Source organism: Elgaria multicarinata, chromosome 6, assembly GCF_023053635.1.
Source record: "Elgaria multicarinata webbii isolate HBS135686 ecotype San Diego chromosome 6, rElgMul1.1.pri, whole genome shotgun sequence".
NCBI classification, from domain to species: domain Eukaryota; kingdom Metazoa; phylum Chordata; class Lepidosauria; order Squamata; family Anguidae; genus Elgaria; species Elgaria multicarinata.
In genome coordinates, this window is record NC_086176.1 from 29,220,510 (window position 1) to 29,239,317 (window position 18,808).

At 43.3% G+C, this 18,808-nt stretch overlaps 1 protein-coding gene across 1 annotated transcript in view; it reads right to left on the minus strand.

The window, feature by feature from the left end:
• Positions 1-18,808, minus strand: part of ACO1 (aconitase 1) — a 54,711-nt gene that overhangs the window by 25,722 nt on the left and 10,181 nt on the right. Inside the window, exons 2-6 of the mRNA XM_063129199.1 lie at positions 10,877-10,994; positions 9,696-9,864; positions 3,881-4,018; positions 2,082-2,151; positions 713-896 (exon numbers count right to left, since the gene is read on the minus strand). Of these exons, the coding sequence (XP_062985269.1) occupies positions 713-896; positions 2,082-2,151; positions 3,881-4,018; positions 9,696-9,864; positions 10,877-10,973 (658 nt within the window). The 5' untranslated portion in view covers positions 10,974-10,994. The remainder of the gene's footprint in view (positions 1-712; positions 897-2,081; positions 2,152-3,880; positions 4,019-9,695; positions 9,865-10,876; positions 10,995-18,808) is intronic.

An 18,808-nucleotide genomic window follows, 5' to 3' on the forward strand; every position in this document is an offset into this window, starting at 1 on the left:
ACCTTTGTTTAGAACTGGAAGAGAGTCAAACCTTTGGGTTATTGGTACGTGCTGAGTCTCCAGAAACATGAAAGACATTACTGCTGGGGCTTTCTTTAAATGGGAGCGATTAGACTGATATTAGGTGGCTTTTTTTTATTAGCTTTTAATCTTTTGGAAAATAGAGAGACAGGGGTTTGATGTTGTTAGGGCTGCATATAGTTTTATCTTTAAAGCCTGTTTTTAAATGATTTGTCGAACACTTGGAGCTTAAGGGATCTAGTTGAAAAACATTTCTCTCTTTTTCTTTCTTACAATGAACACACAACTATCCTAACTTTGCAGATGTGATGTCAGGCCTCTCTTAACCACTGCTAATTCCAATCCTCTGACCTTCGCCGTCATCAAGGGACACATTGACAGCATTAATTACCCCCCCAAAAAAACTTACTGAGGGAATGCATAGAGACAATGCATTATATTTATACCCCTTTCAGCCAGATTGGCTCCCAAAAAGGTTTATTACTAAAATCCAACCAATCAACCAATCCCACCTTTCTCAAACTTTCTGAATATCACTTAGCTCTAATACTTATTTACTGGGAAAACAAGAAGAACATATAGTCTTTGTTTACCTGCAATTCAACCTAAATGGACTACCTTTCTAGAATTCTGCCAAACACAACTAAAATGCTACCCAGAGAACAGGTAGCTGAAGCTTAAGAGCACTTACCCCAGCCAAGAACTCCCAAGCCATTGATCATTGTGGTATGCGAGTCTGTGCCCACCACACTATCGGGATAATAGTATCCATTCTGATCAAAGACGACTCTTGCCAAGTACTCTAAATTCACTTGATGGATAATCCCAGAGCCTGGGGGAATAATCCTCATGTTCTGGAAGGCTTGAGAGCCCCACTAAAACACAACGTGGAAAAAAGCGTCATCTCTTAGAGGCAGGACAAAGTACGATCTAGCCAGTATTTTACTTGTCTAACCTTACAACCACGTTCTGTCACCTGGTCTTGGGACATGAGGAGTCAGCAAACGTGAAATTCTGCCCCTGGCCTCACCTCTGAAACTCTAAGGTTTCCCCCGGGCCCCACTGTCCAACCTGGAGGGTCCTACCTCAGGCCCTGCTATTTCTTAAATCAAAACTTGAGAAGCAAGCAAAAGCAGGACAGCAGAGTCATGTAGTGGATGGCCTGCAGTTATGTTGGACTCCAAAATCAAGCAGAAGTTACGAAGTCAAAAACCTGTGTGTCTGCTTTCTTTCCTTTCCCTTTTTTAACAAAAGAAAGCTGTCAAGCTCAAAACCAACAAAATTCGACAGTGCAGGCCAGATAGCACATGTTTCTTTCTGTTCTTCCCCATGGCTATCTGGCTCTCTCTCTCTTTTTTTTTTTTTTAAGATTAAAGCAGTTATTGTAGTGTGGGCAATTTGTGGCCTCCCAGATGTTGCTGGGCTGCAGGTTCCCTCACTGCAGGCTATGCTGGCAAAGACTGATGGGAGTTGCAGTCCAACATCAGGAGAGCTACAAATTATTGACCCCTGCTGTATAGGTTTAGGGCGTAATTCCTTCAGGATTCGGGTCCATTTCTGAAGTCAGATGTTGATGGGCATCCTATGCAGAGCAGAAGCGTGGAAGCAATTTTCTCACTGCACTCCTCCTGCTTTGCATTTTAGCTAGATGGGCATTTTCGCCCGTCCAGCTGGGGCTCTGCGAAGTGGGAAGGAACATAGAACCTCTTCCTTTCCCTCCTCTCCAAGGTTGTTTTTGCAAGCTCGGAAAGAAAGCTGGCATGGTTCTTTCCAAGCTGGCTGTAAAGGGGCGAGAGGGCTAGGAGCTTGGACGTCTGGCTCCGAGGTCAAGCACTAACTCCAACCTTGGATCTTGAAATCCGAACTCTCCTATGCCCCCCAGATTCTGTCTAAGGGCCATAGTATCGCTCTCTTAGCTTCCTTCCTTCTCTGGCTGCACCTCCGAGGATGGAGTTTGGCCCACCAAAAAAAATGTGATTTTGCTGCCTGCCCACCCCTTAGGAGGCCAAGCTCTGCCCTGCTGCACACACATGCATGAAATGGAGGAATTCTTCCTCTACCTTTAAGAACTCAAATCTTTCTTTGTTCCTTTCGAACTCCAGGTCTTGATTTTTCTGCAAACTGTCTGGCCTGCAAATAAAAATACATGGATTATCGACATGGTAAACCTTCGATAGGATGCAGCATGAGGATCAACGTGTGTGGGCAAAAAGAAAGAAAGGCTTGTATTTACTGAGCTTAGCTGTTTCATGCACTTTAATTACCTTGCACCGGGGAGCTAGAGAGAGAAGCGGTGAATTGAGCTTAAGTAGCTTTTGCAGTAATTCCTACTGTCTGGCTTGAGTGCTAATTCCATACTGAATGCTGGCACATTGGCAGAGTCTAGCCCGAATGTAAAAGCAATGGAAAGTTTTTCTAAAACCTTAATTATATAAGTGGTAAGCATCCCGGGGGTTGTGGGGCAGGGATGGGGGATATTATATTGTTGAGCTGGCAAAATTTGCTCCATGCTTTGAAAATGTACCATGTAGTCCAGAGACACAGTCCAGTTATCTTATGATAAGAACATAAGAAGAGCTGTGCTGGATTAGATCAAAGACCTACAACCAGTCCAGCTTCCTGTTAGCCACAGTAGCCAACTTATGGGAAGGCCCCAAGCAGGACACAAGGGTATGAGCACCTGCTGCTCATGTTACCCGGCAACTGGTATTCAGAGCTTCGCTGCCTCCCTCTGATTCTAGATGTAGCATACAGACATCGATAACCTTCTCCTCCATGAATCCATTTAATCCCTTTTTAAAGCTGCCTAAGGCCTTCTTTACATTCATCAAAAATCCAGTAGCCTCACCGGGGCTTTGTCTTCCAGAGTTTTTGTGGGTTTACAATTGCACAATACACACATCCCCCACACTACCCTTTGTTTTTGCCAGTTTCTTTCCATATGTTTCATTTGTACCACCAGTAGATGGTGCTGCTATATTGTGTGATTTACTATATTTATTACCGCACTTTTAGCGATTTATAAAGTGGCTGATTCCCGCTTGGAGATGGAGATGAAGGGAGAGGCACTGGAGGTTGATAACGTCATGAAAAGGACACATGGACTTCTGTGAGTGAACAATCATGAGTACACAATAAATGCCTCGTTTAAGTCAAAAGGAGACTATCACTATATCTTGTGGCAGCAAATTCCATAGTTTAATTACATGCTGTGAAGAAGCCCTTCTGTTTGTGTGCTCTGAATCTCCTACCGTTCAGTTTCACTGGATGATCCCGCATTCTAGTATTGTGAGAGAGGGAGAAAAATATTTCCCTATCAACTTTCTCCACACCATGTATCACTTTTTATACCTCTATCGTGTCCCCCCTGGCTCTACTTACCTTTTCTCTAAACCAGCCTTCCCGAACCTGGTGCCTTACAGATGTGTTGGGACTACAACTCCCAGTATCCCCTAGGCAGCCATGTTGTGTGTCCAACACATCTGGAGGGCACCAGGTGGCAAAGGCCACTTTAAGCTAAATGGTCCCCCCAAATTGTAACCTTTCCTTGTTAGAGGAGTTGCTTCAATTCCATGATCAAAATATCGAGCCGGCCCTGGCTTTTAGCATACCTTTATGCTATACTTACAGCACTTCATTCATCTTTAGAATGTGTACATGAAGGCTTAGCTGTCTTGTTGTTTGCTGTTCTTGTTTTTTATGATATATTTTTAATGATGTAAGCAGCCCCAAGTGCTTACACTGTAGTTGTAGTTGCAAGTTAATTTAATGCAAGAATTCTAATGAATGCTAGCTGCTTTGTGAGATTTTATATATATATTTTAACCCGCTGGAGGCAAGATCCTTTGCCATGCTTTACCTTTTATTAAAGTCAACTTGGATGGAATGATCAATTACTAAATCGGCAGGACAGACGGGGTTGATTTTTTCTGGGTCTCCGTTCAGTAGCTTCACAGCGTCGCGCATAGCAGCAAAGTCAACTACCGCAGGAACACCTCTGCAAGGGAAGAGACAAAGAAAAGAAGGCCGATTTATAAACTAGCAGCCCAGGTGCTGTGTTGGTTTGCAAATGAGATCCTGAAGCCACAATGCACAAAGAGCAATGGGCCCGCTAGCGATCCAGAGTTGGTACTGTGAAGAGGACATCTGTATTGGCTCTGTACAAATGCTTTCCCAATCAAACAAGTCACATGTTCACTCTCCCTTCCTCCTGATCTTTCACACTTTCGCTTTCAGTTAACCATAATGTGCTGCAGTTGTCTGAATCACCAAACTCTGGTTGGCATTTGCTCTCCAAACCAGAAGGAGAACCCAAAGCCAAGAAGATAGTTTGCAGACTCAGACATTGGGTTGTATCCAGTGTTACCTCTAGAGAGTAGATCTATTGAAATTAATGGGATATGAGTTAGACTTACACTGGATTAGAGGTGTAAACATTCTGGAATTTTGAAGCCATGAATAAAAAACATCCTGCCCCCCCCCAAAAAAACCCTGGACTTTTTGGAAAAATTGAAAAAAATGCAATATTAGCACTTTTTACAGATTGAAACTCGCTTTGTTACTTTAGGAACATAAAATGTAATTATGCAGAAGTTGGTTTAGCATAAAATTATTACATTTGATATATTAAAAGTACAGTGTATTCAAGCAATTATTACAAATTGAATTTACTCTTTTAAATTTTTTACCTTTTTTTGTAACAAATGGATCTACAAGCTCCTGAACTGTAAGGAACGCCTGTACTGTACGGGACCTTTTTGGTTTTGCCAGTTTACGAGGAGCAGGTAAAAAAACAATTTAAAACAACAACAGAAGAAACCATCAACATGTGTAACAAAGAAAAATATTTATGTCTCCGCTAGTCCTCCACAGTGTCAAGCAGGCATAAAAAGAACTGAGAAAAAAAAAGGGGGGGCAAGATTCAATCAATATGCATGAACTTTAATCAGACTCATTTCCTGAGCTATAGCTATCACTATCAGTTTCAGTCTCTGCTTCAGTGGCAGTGCCCCCTAGAGGCAGAAAGGCATCTTGCTCTTGAATTTGAGAGCTGTAGTCTCAGTTTGCAACCTAGGACTTGCTTGTCCTCAGTGCACAGAAATTGTAATAATCTGATACTGTACACAGTTTTTAGAAAGCATTTGGAGAAGGAAATATATCAACACCTTATCTTATACATTTTATTCATCATGCTAAAATAAAACATTCCATACTCCACTTTTTCTTCATTTTTCCCATTTCTCCCCCCAGAAAAAAGCGGCTTTGGAAAAAAATGTGCCTCCACCCCCATTTTTCCATTTCTTTTCCTGGCTCTTCGCAACTCTATACTGGATACAACCCAATCAACCAAATGTATACATTGAATACAATCCAAAAATGAAACTGCAAGAGAAGAGGGGAAGACTGAATCCACAGGTTTATAGCTTGTTTTTAATTCTCCAGACTGGATCCTGAACTACAGTGGGGCTTGATTCTATGAAGCCAAATGCAAGGTACAATTCCTGCAGACAGTCCATACAAATGTAGGTAAAGATGCAGGTGATCAAACAAATGACACCAATGGACACCCCAAATAGGAACACATTTTCATATGCTTTCTATGTAACCTTACATGGAAAAAAATGTCACCTCAGTTTCTATAACTATAAAGAGCTTGTAAGAGGGTTGGAACACACACAGAAAGGCTCTCGTTATGGAAATAGTAAAATATCTGTAGGCTGAAATAATGGCGGTGCTTTTTTTTGTAATTTGCAGGCTGCGGCCATCAAAAGTGCAAAACAATCACTGCTGGTCAAAAGATGATACAAAGCCATGTTTAGAGAAAGAATTAAACAGTTACTATGGATTTCACGGAATACAGCAGGCTCATTATTGGGAAATTCTTGAGAGCTAGATCACAAAGAAGTTCTGGGTAAAAATTAAACTTGGGCAAAGAAAGGCTCCCATCTAAATCCAATCTGGTATAGAAGGGGAACCAGTTAGATCTCTTATAGCATTAATCCAGAAAGTTATATTTCATAACCTGTCAAAAATCCACTCTAACTAACCAGGAATCCACACATTTTAGATATTGAGTGACACCACTGTCAATTCTATGAAGGCAACTTCTTGGGGTGGAGTTACGTGGGGTTATTCTAACCCTGCCCCCAAAGGTGCCCCACATATAAACCCATTCCTCTAAAGCAGGGATGGGCGGAAAAGTAGGTCTCCAGATGTTTTTGGACTTCAACTCCCAGCATTCCTGACCCTTGGCCGCAATGGCAGGGGCATCTGGGAATTGAATTCCCAAACATCTGGAGATCTACCTTCAACCACACCTGCTCTAATGGGAAATTGGAGGAATTTTATCGCTCCACTATTACAGCTTCCAAACCAACCATTAAAAAATTTCATTATTTGAAGAATTACTCTTACTACCAGTATCGTTACTAGGGTACAGTAACAACTGGACAAAATATCTGCAAGAGAAGTTGTGCATATCTGTCAAGCATCTGGCTAGGATCAGGTAAAGCACCCCACACTCACCTGGAATAGTTTCAAAAAGTTTATTATCAGTCTCCTTAAGACCACACAACATGTTAAGCCAGACTTGGAGCAGAAACTAGTTATTCTGGCACCCTCTCCCTTTTTTTCTAACAATACAATAGGTTTTTGTATTTACTTTTATCCCAAAGAGATACCCTCAGAGGCTTTTTGGAAAACAAACAGGTTTCACTATTTTCTGGAAAGCTTCATACAAACTGTCGCTAGCCAGCACATTGTGCTTGTAGGTACGGGAGGCCAATTGTAGGTTTACGTGTGAATTACAAATGAACAAAGCCGACCAGCCGGCCTTCAAACCTGATTTAAGCATCGCTTGGGAAATATGGTTTGAGTTTGAAACGAACACCATAAATGCGCCATTTCCTGACATTTTACAGGTCTAAAGTTCAAAGAACAGCAAACTTCAAATGACGTGACGAGTTACTTTTTTACCTGAACGTCTGTTTAACCAACTCAGGGTAGTCTGCTGCAAACTCCGTTTGAGGGGGCAGACGGCAATGCAAAGGAACTGATTTGTTCACATCAGATTTGCTTTTTAATATGTCAAAATTATTTTTATCACAAAAATTCAGAAAACAGATACAACGTCATCAGACAAGTGTTTTATCCCAAGTTCGCAACTGGCCAATCACGCATCTTCGCGTGTCATGTCAATGACACAGTGACCCTGCCCTGTGTCTCCCGCTCCGTTTCCCAGTTTTCGTGTTTTAAAATAAGTCACAGAAAACCTGACTTTTCTGAAATAAGTTGGGATTTGTCAGGATTTCCTGCCCTGTAAAGCAAAGTTCCACTGTAAAGGGCGCTGTTCCCATTGTTCTGTAGGGGCCAAGTGGTTTCTGCACACTCCACCGTGTAATTTGAGCTCATCCCCAATGCAGAAGTGAACCGGGGAGCAGAGCCACGGTAGGGAAACACAATCGTAATCTCGGGACAATTGTTTTCTCTAGTAAAAGGCATCCTGCAGGGTTTGTTTTTTTTCATTACTGCTTCTTCTAGGACAAGGAAAGGGAACCATTTGGCCTGCCAGATCAGCCCTTCTGGCCTGCAGGGCCATGGGCAAGGCCCTTCTCCAAAGCCCCACCCCCTCAGAAAGGAGAGGGCCAGGAGAGCAACTAAGTCACAGCCCCCTTCATTCCTCCATTGCCTTATGAAGAAAGAGTGAAGCAGAGTGAGCAGGCTTGTCTTCACTCCTCCCCCATGTTCCCCACCTGCGGAACGTGAGGGGGGAGCAAAGCATTTTCACCAACTGAAATGCCAGCCAAGGACCTGATGACGTCAAGGAGCAGAGCCCCACCTCCCAACACCACCTGGCCTGATTGGGCATTCTGGGGATGGGATAATCCAGCCTCCCGCTCTGAAACAGTTCTTCGCTAGTGCTCCAGGAGATCTAAATTTTATTTATTCCTGTATTTATGAAGCAGTGTTAGCTCTTCGTTGGTATGTTATTTGATCAAGTTGGCTTTTGTACTCTTGGGCGGGGGCAGGGCGAGGGTTAGGGTTAGCAATGTTTTTCTCCTGGTTTGACAATGATGTTTGCTGACTTTTTAGATTTAGATTTGTTAGTTTTTATTGTATTATTGTCTGGTCTTTTCTTTCTTCTTCTTTTTAAAAAAACCAGGATTGTACGACTCCTAGGGAAATATTTGATAGGTGTCTCATGAACACAAATAAATAAATAACATATCTATATAAACACACAAACACATGCAAACAGACACACGTATGTCACAGAGAAGTTATAAATAATAATAATAATAATAATAATAATAATAATAATAATAATAATAATAATAAATAATACAATGAGACCTGCAATCAGTGCCACTAATCTGGAAAATAAAGATGCTTCTGCAAAGGAAAGCATGTTTAAATCTCCACAATTTGGGGCCTGGATAACCCAGCCAAAAACTGAAGTTGTCAGGACTCTGCCCCAACCCGTGTCACTGACCTCCATGCTGTGGCCCTGCACGAGCTTAGGGACAATGTCCTGCTCCCTGCTCCCAGAGTGCAGCACAAAAATGCCAGCGGGAGTTCTCACTGGCTTGGCCCTGCACGGCAAAGATGCTGACGGTGTCATGCACACAGATCTTGACTGATTTTAGATCACAACCCACCAATTGAAGACGGTTGGTTCAAGTGTGCAAAAAAAGGTAGTAGATTTTCCACAACGGCTTCGTCTAAAAGAGTCCTCTTGTGGCTACGTCACATGATCCCCTCAGCGCATGGCTGCTGCTGCCTAAACACTTGGCCAAGTTGTGCCGAGCTATTGCTCTGCAGACATCAGCTCTGGCTGACAGCATGCGTTATGTGCATGCCACAACTTCCTGATGACATCCGGCTGTGGTGGCCTGCTGAAAGACTAATCTGTGCACATGATGTGGCAGTCACACGACACCCTCAGCACATGCTGCTGCAGCACCAACATTTTTCTTTTCTTTTCTTTTCAGGAGCATCCTAGTGCCGGCAAGGTCTAGCACCTCAAGTTGGTTTGCACTCAGCCTAATATAAAGCCACAAGTAGTGTCTGATGTTCTTTTCCAGAGACCTCCGGTCTCTCCAGAAAATGACTATGGTTTAAACAATTTTGATATGGGAAGCAGGGCCATCCCACCAGCATTGCTGAAACTCCACTTGCTTTTCTCCTCTTCTGTCTGCCTCCCCTTTTCCTTTTGTGTTACCTCCTTTTAGACTGAAAGCCTGTGGGCGGGGGCTGTCTTGTTTTTATTGTTCATATGCGTGCTGCTCCAGGCACAGGATAAAAATGGGAGAGCCAGTGTGGTGTAGTGGCTAAGGTGTTGGACTGGGAGTCGTGAGATCCGGGTTCTAGTCCCCTCTCAGCCATGGAAACCCACTGGGTAACTTTGGGCCAGTCACAGACTCTTAGCCCAACTCACCTCACAGGGTTGTTGTTGTGAGGATAAAATGTAGAGAAAGAGGGTTATGTACACTGCCTTGGGTTCCTTAGAGGAAAAAAGGTGGGATATAAATGTAAATAATAATAATAATAATAATAATAATAATAATAATAATAATAATAATAATTATAATTTCATTAAATCATTAAATGAGGAGGAGCTATGATAACACCCAAGTTTAAAAACAAACAAAACAAAACAAAACTCTGTAACTCACGTAAAGTCTTGCAGAATCACTCGTGCGGGCTTAAACGGAACTTCAATGCTCTTGTGCTGCATCGCATTCCAGTTTAGGATATTTTCAACATCACTCCTCTTGACCAGGAACTCATCACAATTCCGGACCGCAGCCTCCAGCAAGACTCTGATCGAAAATGGCAAGCGTGCTGCAAAGGAGATGAAAAGTCAGAAGAGGCTGAAGAATGGAACCCTTTCCCTCTACGTCGCCAAAACACAGCCGAGGTTTTCAGAAGCTTGTGCTATGCCAAGCAGAGAGCATCTCGATCGATAACATGTAGAGGCAAAACCCATACAACATATAGGACACAGGGGGACACATATAGAACTTTTTGGTCCCGACGATCGAATGTAACCCTGGCTCAGTGCATACATGAGCACATCTGGACACATACAAACATGTGCACACGCATGCACAGACATGCTAATAGCAGTGGTGAAAGAATGATCTGTATCAGGATCACTGGGAGGGCACCAGGGTGGGGAAGGGCTGCTCTAAACAAAAAAAGAGAAGTAGGTGGCCCTAAGTTGTTCGTCATCAGTTTTCCACAACTCCACAGTCACCTCTGCATATCCTATTCTCCATCCTGTCCTCATGGTTTATATCTGCTTTGCGAGAATGAGAATTTCACTGGCACTTTCTGCCTTCTTAGGGAGGATGTGGCGTTATAGGCCTGTGAGCTTTAACTCCCAATTTCCCTGCTTTTTGGTGTTTGGTTGAAAACTGTAGAGCCTTAACGTTGTTTTGTAAACCGTAGGTAATTGTTTAATGAATTATTATTATATTTATATAATAATTTTGTTTCTTCCTCAAATCACTCTTAACTCTTTAATTGCAGGCAGCTGGTCTTGAACATCCACTGGGTGATAAACTTCCTTCAGTTAGGGGAAACAACATATAGTACAAACACTGTTTTGTGAATTTCCTCAAATGAGCATCGAATCTCCTCAAATGCTCCATAATCAAGGAAGGAGAGATTAAGCCAGCCTTCCCCACCCTGGTGCCCTCCAGATGTGTGAAACCGCAACTCCCATAATTCCCAGTCAGAAGAGCCAATGGCTGGGAACTATCGGAGTTCTAGTCTGACCCATCTGGAGGGTGCAGGCTGGGAAAGGCTGGATCAGCTGATGCTCATGCACCCATCAACGTAGCCAACGTACCATATCTTGGGTCTCCCAAACGGTTCAAATTGAAGAATTCCTTTGTCGACTGGCTCGGGTCCAGCGGCTCCACGGCATGTGCAAACGGGTTACTCATGGCTGTAAAGTCCTGATGTTGCTGGAAATACAAGGCACGGTCACATCACTGGAGTAAGTTCTACACTTTTAAGACGCAAGTTAAGAGAGCTAGTGTGGTGTAATAGCTAGAGTGTTGGACTGGGACCCGGGAGATCCGGGTTCTACTCTCCACTTGGGCTGTGAAGCTCACTGGGTGATTTTGGGCCAGTCACTGACTCTCAGCCTAACCAACCTCACAGGGTTGTTGTGAGGATAATATGGGGAGCTGGTAAGACGTTTCTTACAAGCACGTAAGACGGTTACGTGGATCACGTAAGACGGTTCTTGGCAAGAGGAAGAAAGATGAGATGTAGATAAGAAATAAAGAAAAATAAAAGAAGTATTAAAATATTTTTATTTAGAAGGATCTGGAATGCCTTGTATGTACATAGTCACACATATAAGGAGCTTCTTCAGACCGGGGGTGGGAAAAAAAAAAGAGAATCACACTGTTGCCCCACAATAGAGCCAAGTACTTCCTCTTTCTTCAGACTGAGGAGGAGGAGGTAGTATTAAGAGGAAGTAATCAAAGACCACATGGCCCATTCAGTGGGTGGGTTGTTTTTTTGCGTTGCTTTTCTTGCACATAGCAGGAAATGGCGGCTTGTTTCGCTACAGGAAAAAAAATCCAGATTTTGCTGTGTCTTTTTTTGAAACGGGAAAACGATTCAGAAGGAGCGGGAGGTGGACAGCATTGTGAATAGGATCCGCGAGTAACCGTGCTATAAAAAGCTCATCTGATGATGCTCAAGGATTCGTCTCTTTTCTGTGGTTTTGGAACCAGTTTCAGAACAGATAGTCCCACCAAAATATCTGATTGGAGAAATTATTGTTATAAAAGAAAAGTGTCAACAGAATAGTGAACTTTCTCCCTTTAAAATTAAGGTAATGAAATGAAGTAGGATAATTAGGCTGCAATCCTACACACTGGAATCATAGAATAGCAGAGTTGGAAGGGGCCTCTAAGGCCATCGAGTCCAACCCACTGCTCAATGCAGGAATCCACCCTAAAGCATCCCTGACAGATGCTTGTCCAGCTGCCTCTTGAAGGCCTCTAGTGTGGGAGAGCCCACAACCTCCCTAAGTAACTGATTCCATTGTCATTCTATTGCTCTAACAGTCAGGAAGTTTTTCCTGATGTCTAGCTGGAATCTGGCTTTGAGCCTGTTATTCTGTGTCCTGCACTCTGGGAGGATCGAGAAGAGATCCTGGCCCTCCTCTGTGTGACAACCTTTGAAGTATTTGAAGAGTGCTATCATGTCTCCCCTCAATCTTCTCTTCTCCAGGCTAAACATGCCCAGTTCTTTCAGTCTTCACAGGCGCTCTGGAAATGCAGGACGGGAAAGACGAAGAGAAGCATTTGAGGCCAGGACAGTGTGTTTAATAGCACAGCACAGCATTCTGGCAAATGGAAGGGCTGGGAAGCAAAAAGGAGGTCCCAAAGCAAGGAACAGGTCAAAGGCGAAGGCGTGTAGCAGTGAAAAGTGGACAAACCCAACATGGAGGCCCTCACAGGCCGGACGGGGGAACCTACCCCATCCCCATTATACCCAGTCACCTGGAAGTAAGTCCCATTGAACCCAATAAGGGTTCACCCTGAATCTGTCAATTTGCCCATTTCCTTCCTTGGTGAAAATTGAAACTGACGCAATATTATTTAAATTGATTACTATAGTTTTGCGACTTCGATTTACCTTGAAGTTCAGTATCATTTTGGGAAATATTCTATATATTTTATGTCCTTTTGTCCTATTTTAAAACAACAACAACAACAACAACAACAACAACAGTAAATAGTTAGAAAAATTACAATAGATTGTATCAAAATAATAATGCTTACAATTTCTATAGCTCTTTGAAATGTCCTAAGTGCTTCCCATGCATTATCTACCTGCCATCCTTACAACAACCCTGTACGGTAAACCACTATTATTATCCCCCATACTGCAGTTGGGGTGGGTGGGGACTGAGGCTGAGACAGAGTGGTTTGCCTAAAGTAGGGTGACCATATGAAAAGGAGGACAGGGCTCCTGTATCTTTAACAGCTGCATAGAAAAGGGAATTTCAGCAGGTGTCATTTGTATGCATGCAGCACCTGGTGAAATTCCCTCTTCATCACAACAGTTAAAGCTGCAGGAGCTATACTAGAGTGACCAGATTTAAAAGAGGGCAGGGCACCTGCAGCTTTAACTGGTGTGATGAAGAGGAAATTTCACCAGGTTCTCCATATATACAAATGACACCTGCTGAAATTCCCTTTTCAATACAACTGTTAAAGCTACAGGAGCCCTGTCCTCCTTTTCATATGGTCACCCTACCTAAAGCTACCTCAAGACTTCATGGCAGAAGCAAGATTTGAACTCGGGAATTCATAGTTGCTATGCTAAACCAGCTATTTTACTTTTAATGTGCCTCCAAAGGAGAGTTGTAGGCCTTGAACAGCAATGGACTGAATCAGGAGCAGAAAACCTTAGTATCCTCCAGCTGTTCTGGACTACAATTCCCAAAAGCATGGCCAGTGGTCAGGAATTATGGGAATTGTAGTCCAAAAGACTGGGAAGGGACCAGCTTGCCTACACCTGGACTATATCATTTTTTTCACCTTCTGAGGTCTTCTCTCTCTCTTTCTTCCTGCATCCGTCCCCATCTGCCACTTCTTTCCTTGCTTTCCTCATGTTACTGGATTAGCCATTTGCTTAGTTCTTTTGCCTATGCAAAGCCCTTTTGCGGCCTTAATCATGTTTGCAATGCAATTTTCAAAGCTGCGTCACTGCTAAAGGGATTTATACAAGAGACCTTTCTTCAAATGCCCAAATGGGAAGGATCCGTGAACATGAAAAGGACGCAGGGAAGCAATCGCAAAGAGCCAGAGCTGCGTGGCAATGGGATTAGCTGTTCGGGGTTCCGGGGAGCATCTTTTGAAAAGAAAACTTTCAAGGGGGGAAATGGGTATGCCACGCATGCATCTCCCTCTAGATCCCGGCCCGATTTTTGGAAGAAGAGAGGAAGCATCCCAGCCTCAAAGAAGCGGCAGCTATTGACAGCTCCCATCAATGCACATTTCGCTGCTCGCTGTTTGCCAAATGCTCATTTTACGTAACGGTTTCGGTTGGAACAACATCAGTTACATTGGCTGTTATCCGAAAACGAGTGTCCAGAAACCAATCAAAGAGGAAGAAAAGCAAGCAAGCTTTTGGGTCACATCCCTGAAAATCTGTACTGATTCTCAGCTGTGCATCTCAAGGAGTTTGCTTGTAGAATGATCATGTGAAGAAGAACATCAAAAAGGAGACTCCGAGAGGCTATAGATGTCACTGCTGCCACATTCTCGTGATTCCCGTCGCACCTACTTGAGCCACTGCCACGCCAGTTGCAACTGGTATAAAACAACAGCCTATGTGGAAGTGTTACTTGTGCAAACCTCTGCCTCGATGGGAGCATGGCCCTGTTTGGCAAACCCAAAGTTGGCCGTGTGGCGGCAGAAGGAAGAAGCGGCAATGTCCCTTTAAAACCGCAGTGAGCGGGGAGCTTCTGGGTGTGTGATTCCGCACCAATGTCATTTTAAAGGAAAATCATAGGGTTTTTTTTGCTGCTGCCGTGGTGGCAAATTCGTTGGTGGTGGTGGCCACAAAAACAGCCGGGGCCCACCCCCATCCTAAAGTCATAAACACGGGAGCCAATTGCAAGGGTGAGCTTGCACTTAGAATGTATTCCTGTATCATACGTGATTGCCACACTTTGCAACAGTCCTTTGGAGAAAGAAGAGTTAAGAGACACACCGATAAACAGGCTGCATCCGATTGCATTCCTAACATGTACCAGTCTTTCCTGATGTACAGCCTCAGGTGGGGAAAATGCATCATAGCTAAACAGTTCACCCAGTTTAGCTTTATTTCACCAGACTGCTGCTCTCCTGGGGTTCTTCTTGCTTGTCAGCTATACCGGTTGTTATTCAAACACTATGTAAGACGCAAACAACGGTGCTAGATGGTTGAAAGCCAGAGCCCAGCCCTCTGCTACGGAGCGCCTTTCTCTTTTAACTGTAGAAACGTTCCCCATGACTCACGAATCTAGGAGAAGGACTGGAGCAGTAACAAAACGAAGCGTACAAATACCGCCCCCAGCTTTGTCAGCACAGAATTTCACAACTTTTTAGGCTCTTGTGACAAAAAAGTGTGAATTGAATTAATTGGCCAGCAATGTGCACATTTGTAAGGTCTTCCTCTATTTCAGGGGTGTTAAACCTCAGGGCCCCCAGGCCAAATCTGGCCTGGATGGGGTTCCCATCCAGCCCTTCGGGTTTCCGCAGAGGTCCATCCCTTTGCCTCCAACCGCCAAGAGGTTGGTGTGGTTTCTAAAGTCCCTAAGGCTTACTTAGTGGCAGTAAACGCTTTAAGTTACAAGGCGCTGTGTATTTCTAACCCTTCTTCCTTTTGCCCTGTCCACCAGTGGATGGTGGCCCTGGAGAGCTTCTTCTTCATTGAATTTGGACCTCAGGCTGCTTCTCCAAAAAGCATCCAATAAGCAGTCCTGGAGCATGGCTAGACCTACCAGGGGAGGCGGGAGGATCTTGCGATATGGTGATCATGAGATCCTCCCCCTCAGTCCACACGCGGCGCGTGACATCCCGGGAGGAAGAAGACGTTGTGCCCATTTTGTTTTTTTAATCAAAAATGAGCACTCGAGCACTCCATCGAAAAGGTAGGCTTCTTTTTTTTTTATAAAACCCCCCCTCCACCCTCCTACCCCAATGGGCACAGAGCTCCTGAGGAGCTCGGAGCCCCATGCCCAGTTCCCAGCTCCTCGCTTTTACTTGCGAGGAGCCAGGAAGAAACTGGGACGTCTGCCCACACCTCCCATGGTCTCGGGATCCCGAGACCGTGGGAAAAGTCAGGATTAAAGCCGTCCCGCTCTCACACTATCGCCCTGCTTGTGTTCTTCGCTCCTCTGATGCCATGTTTCTCACCTGCCCAAGGGTCTCTACTTCCCTTGCTCGGCTTCGTCCATTTTCTTCTGCTGCCCCTTATGCCTGGAACGCTCTTCCAGAACATTTGAGAACTACAAGTTCAACCTCAGCTTTTAAAGCTCAGCTAAAAACTTTTCTTTTTCCTAAAGCTTTTAAAACCTGATTTTGTTCTGACTTTATACTGTTAGTTTTACCCTACTGAGTGCCTGTTTACCCTACCCTGTGCCTGTTGGCATTCTCTTCCCCTCCTTATTGTTTTATTATGATTTTATTAGATTGTAAGCCTATGCGGCAGGGTCTTGCTATTTACTGTTTTACTCTGTACAGCACCATGTACATTGATGGTGCTATATAAATAAATAAATAAATAATAATAATAATAATAATAATAATAATAATAATAACAACGGAGGGATCATCCCTCCCTGCCCCCGGGATCCCCTGTGTGTCATGTGGACACACAGGGATGATACCGGGGTGATCCCCAGGATAAGCCCTCATCTAGACATGCCCCTGGGCTCCTGAAAATGCCAAGGGTGTTTAAAAGAAAGAAAGAAAGAAACCCTTTCCACAACTGGCTACATTTAAAAAGGGATGTGGAAAACATGTTCCCCTGCCCAAGGAGAACATTCTCCAAAATTTCACCTCTCCCAGCCTCTTTTGCCTGAGTTTTCAGGCAAAATGCCAAAAATGGAATGGTCGAAATTTTCAGCACAGCGCTAGTTGTTACTGTTGAATCCCCAATAATAAACCTGTTGACCCAAGGGGATAAATTGAGTTATTTCACGGGTGTGGTATTGGCTATACATGGAAACGTAGAGGAGTGGGCCTTGATAGCTTATCCATACCTTGAATAATTCCTTAAAGTCCGAATATTTTCTCATTCAGCTGAGCTTTCGGTGGATAAAGTTTAGTACAAAATAATTTTAAGTAGATACAGCATTTGACAAGTGGGACCTGCTACAAAATCTTGCAGTGTGCCCTGCTTCAAGGTGCCAGTCAATCTATGCCCATTTACATGATACTCTATTCCATTCTTCCTCTCACCTGTTTTTTTTTTAGCCTGAGCTACTGAGCATGCTCAGTTTTCATTAGGCTTTTTTTTTTTTTGAGGTGGGGCAGTTCGAAAGATATTTGGAGGGGAGGGGTACTTCTGTAAATCTTAGAATTTCCCTGAGTCTGTTCTTGTGTGTGTGGTGTCATTTGGGCTATATAAGGAATGGCACTCACACCTGAACATTAGAAATAAAGGGAATGATACTTAGTTGAATATGCACTTAGTTTTTATTGTTAAGACTTGTTACTCCCAGATTTACCAGTAGGGTGGATTCCTGCACTGAGCGGGGGGGTTGGACTCGATGGCCTTATAGGCTCCTTCCAACTCTACTACTCTATGATTCTATGAATTAGAAATCTAAGAACACAACCCACCAACAAGTGCTCTTGCACAAGCTCTACTGGATTTATACTAATGCTTTTGTGCAACTCCCATTGAACTGAATGAATGCCTTTGCAGAACAGCTGATGGGGCTTAGTCAACCTCAAGTTTCACAAAAATTGTCAACTGAGAAGCCCATCCACTAAGGGAAAAAAGAAAAAAAAACTGAAAGGTGTCTTCAGAAAGACACTTTTCAGCAATTGCGTTGTTTCTTTCAAAGGGGAACTGTTTCTTTTAACCATAGAATTAAGATTAAAAAAAAATCTGGCTGTGGTTGCAGTTTTTACATATTTTGTTATTATGCTGGTGAAGTATAATTGTAGCACGGCATCCTCTGAAGATTAAACACAGCAGACAAGTCAATGTAGACTTTACGTATTGTTTAACCCAATACCAAGGAAGGGGGTACTTTGCTTACAGGATATTCATTGCATGCTGTGAATCCCCAGTGAAACAGAACCTGGAGTAGAGACAATATGTTGAATTATAGATTCCCTTCCCTAAACCACCTTTATGAGATACCTTATTTAAAATAATAATAATCAACTACTGAAGAACTGGGTCCCCCACCTTTTTAAAAGAAACTTTTTTTTTAAACATTGTAACAGCAACATTTTAACAATAACCTTGTAACATGCTTCAGTCGAGGGCACGAACGTGCATCTCTGCTTCAAGGTATTTGCGTAAAAGGAGACAGTTATATTCCACAAAGCGCAAACATCAGGGCAACTAAGATAAGGCTATCTGGAGTAAAGTTCACTGCCTGCAATACTTTTTCACAACACATCGCCTTGGGTTTTATAAAGGCTGCCATGTAGATCTACAAAAACAATTGGCATTTTGTCATCAGCGTCAAAGGGTGTGTGAATCCGACCCAGTATGTCCTAACATTTGGGTCATAAACACTCACTGTATGGAAATAAGTCCCATACATTTCCCAATTTTCAAGCAGAGAGGGGGTGACGGCCCCATTATAGGCGAAGGAGAATGATGCCTTTGATTATTCACTCTTGCGATCATACTCACCCTGTTCTCAACAAGTCAGGCCATTTACATTGCAGATAGCCTGCTCAGTAAACAGTTGCTTTGCAGTAAATGGATGCCATTCAGTGCTGAGGCTTATTCTAAAGCCAAGTGAACCAACAGAGAAAAAGAAGCATTAAGGGTGCACATGATCTAATGAAGAAATAGAAGGAAGCATCCTGGCAGAGAATTAACATTTTGCAGGGTTAAAAAAAGAAGAAAGGGGGAAAGGGTAATCTTGAGCTCATCTATCTGCATCTTTTCCCTACAGATCCTAGAGCTTCAAATATAGAACACTAGCTTTGTGGTCCTGAAGCAAAGGCAAGAAGTTTATCCTAGCATTTTTGGCAGGATTTTGTAAGCTGGCAAGTCTGTAAATTTCAACTGC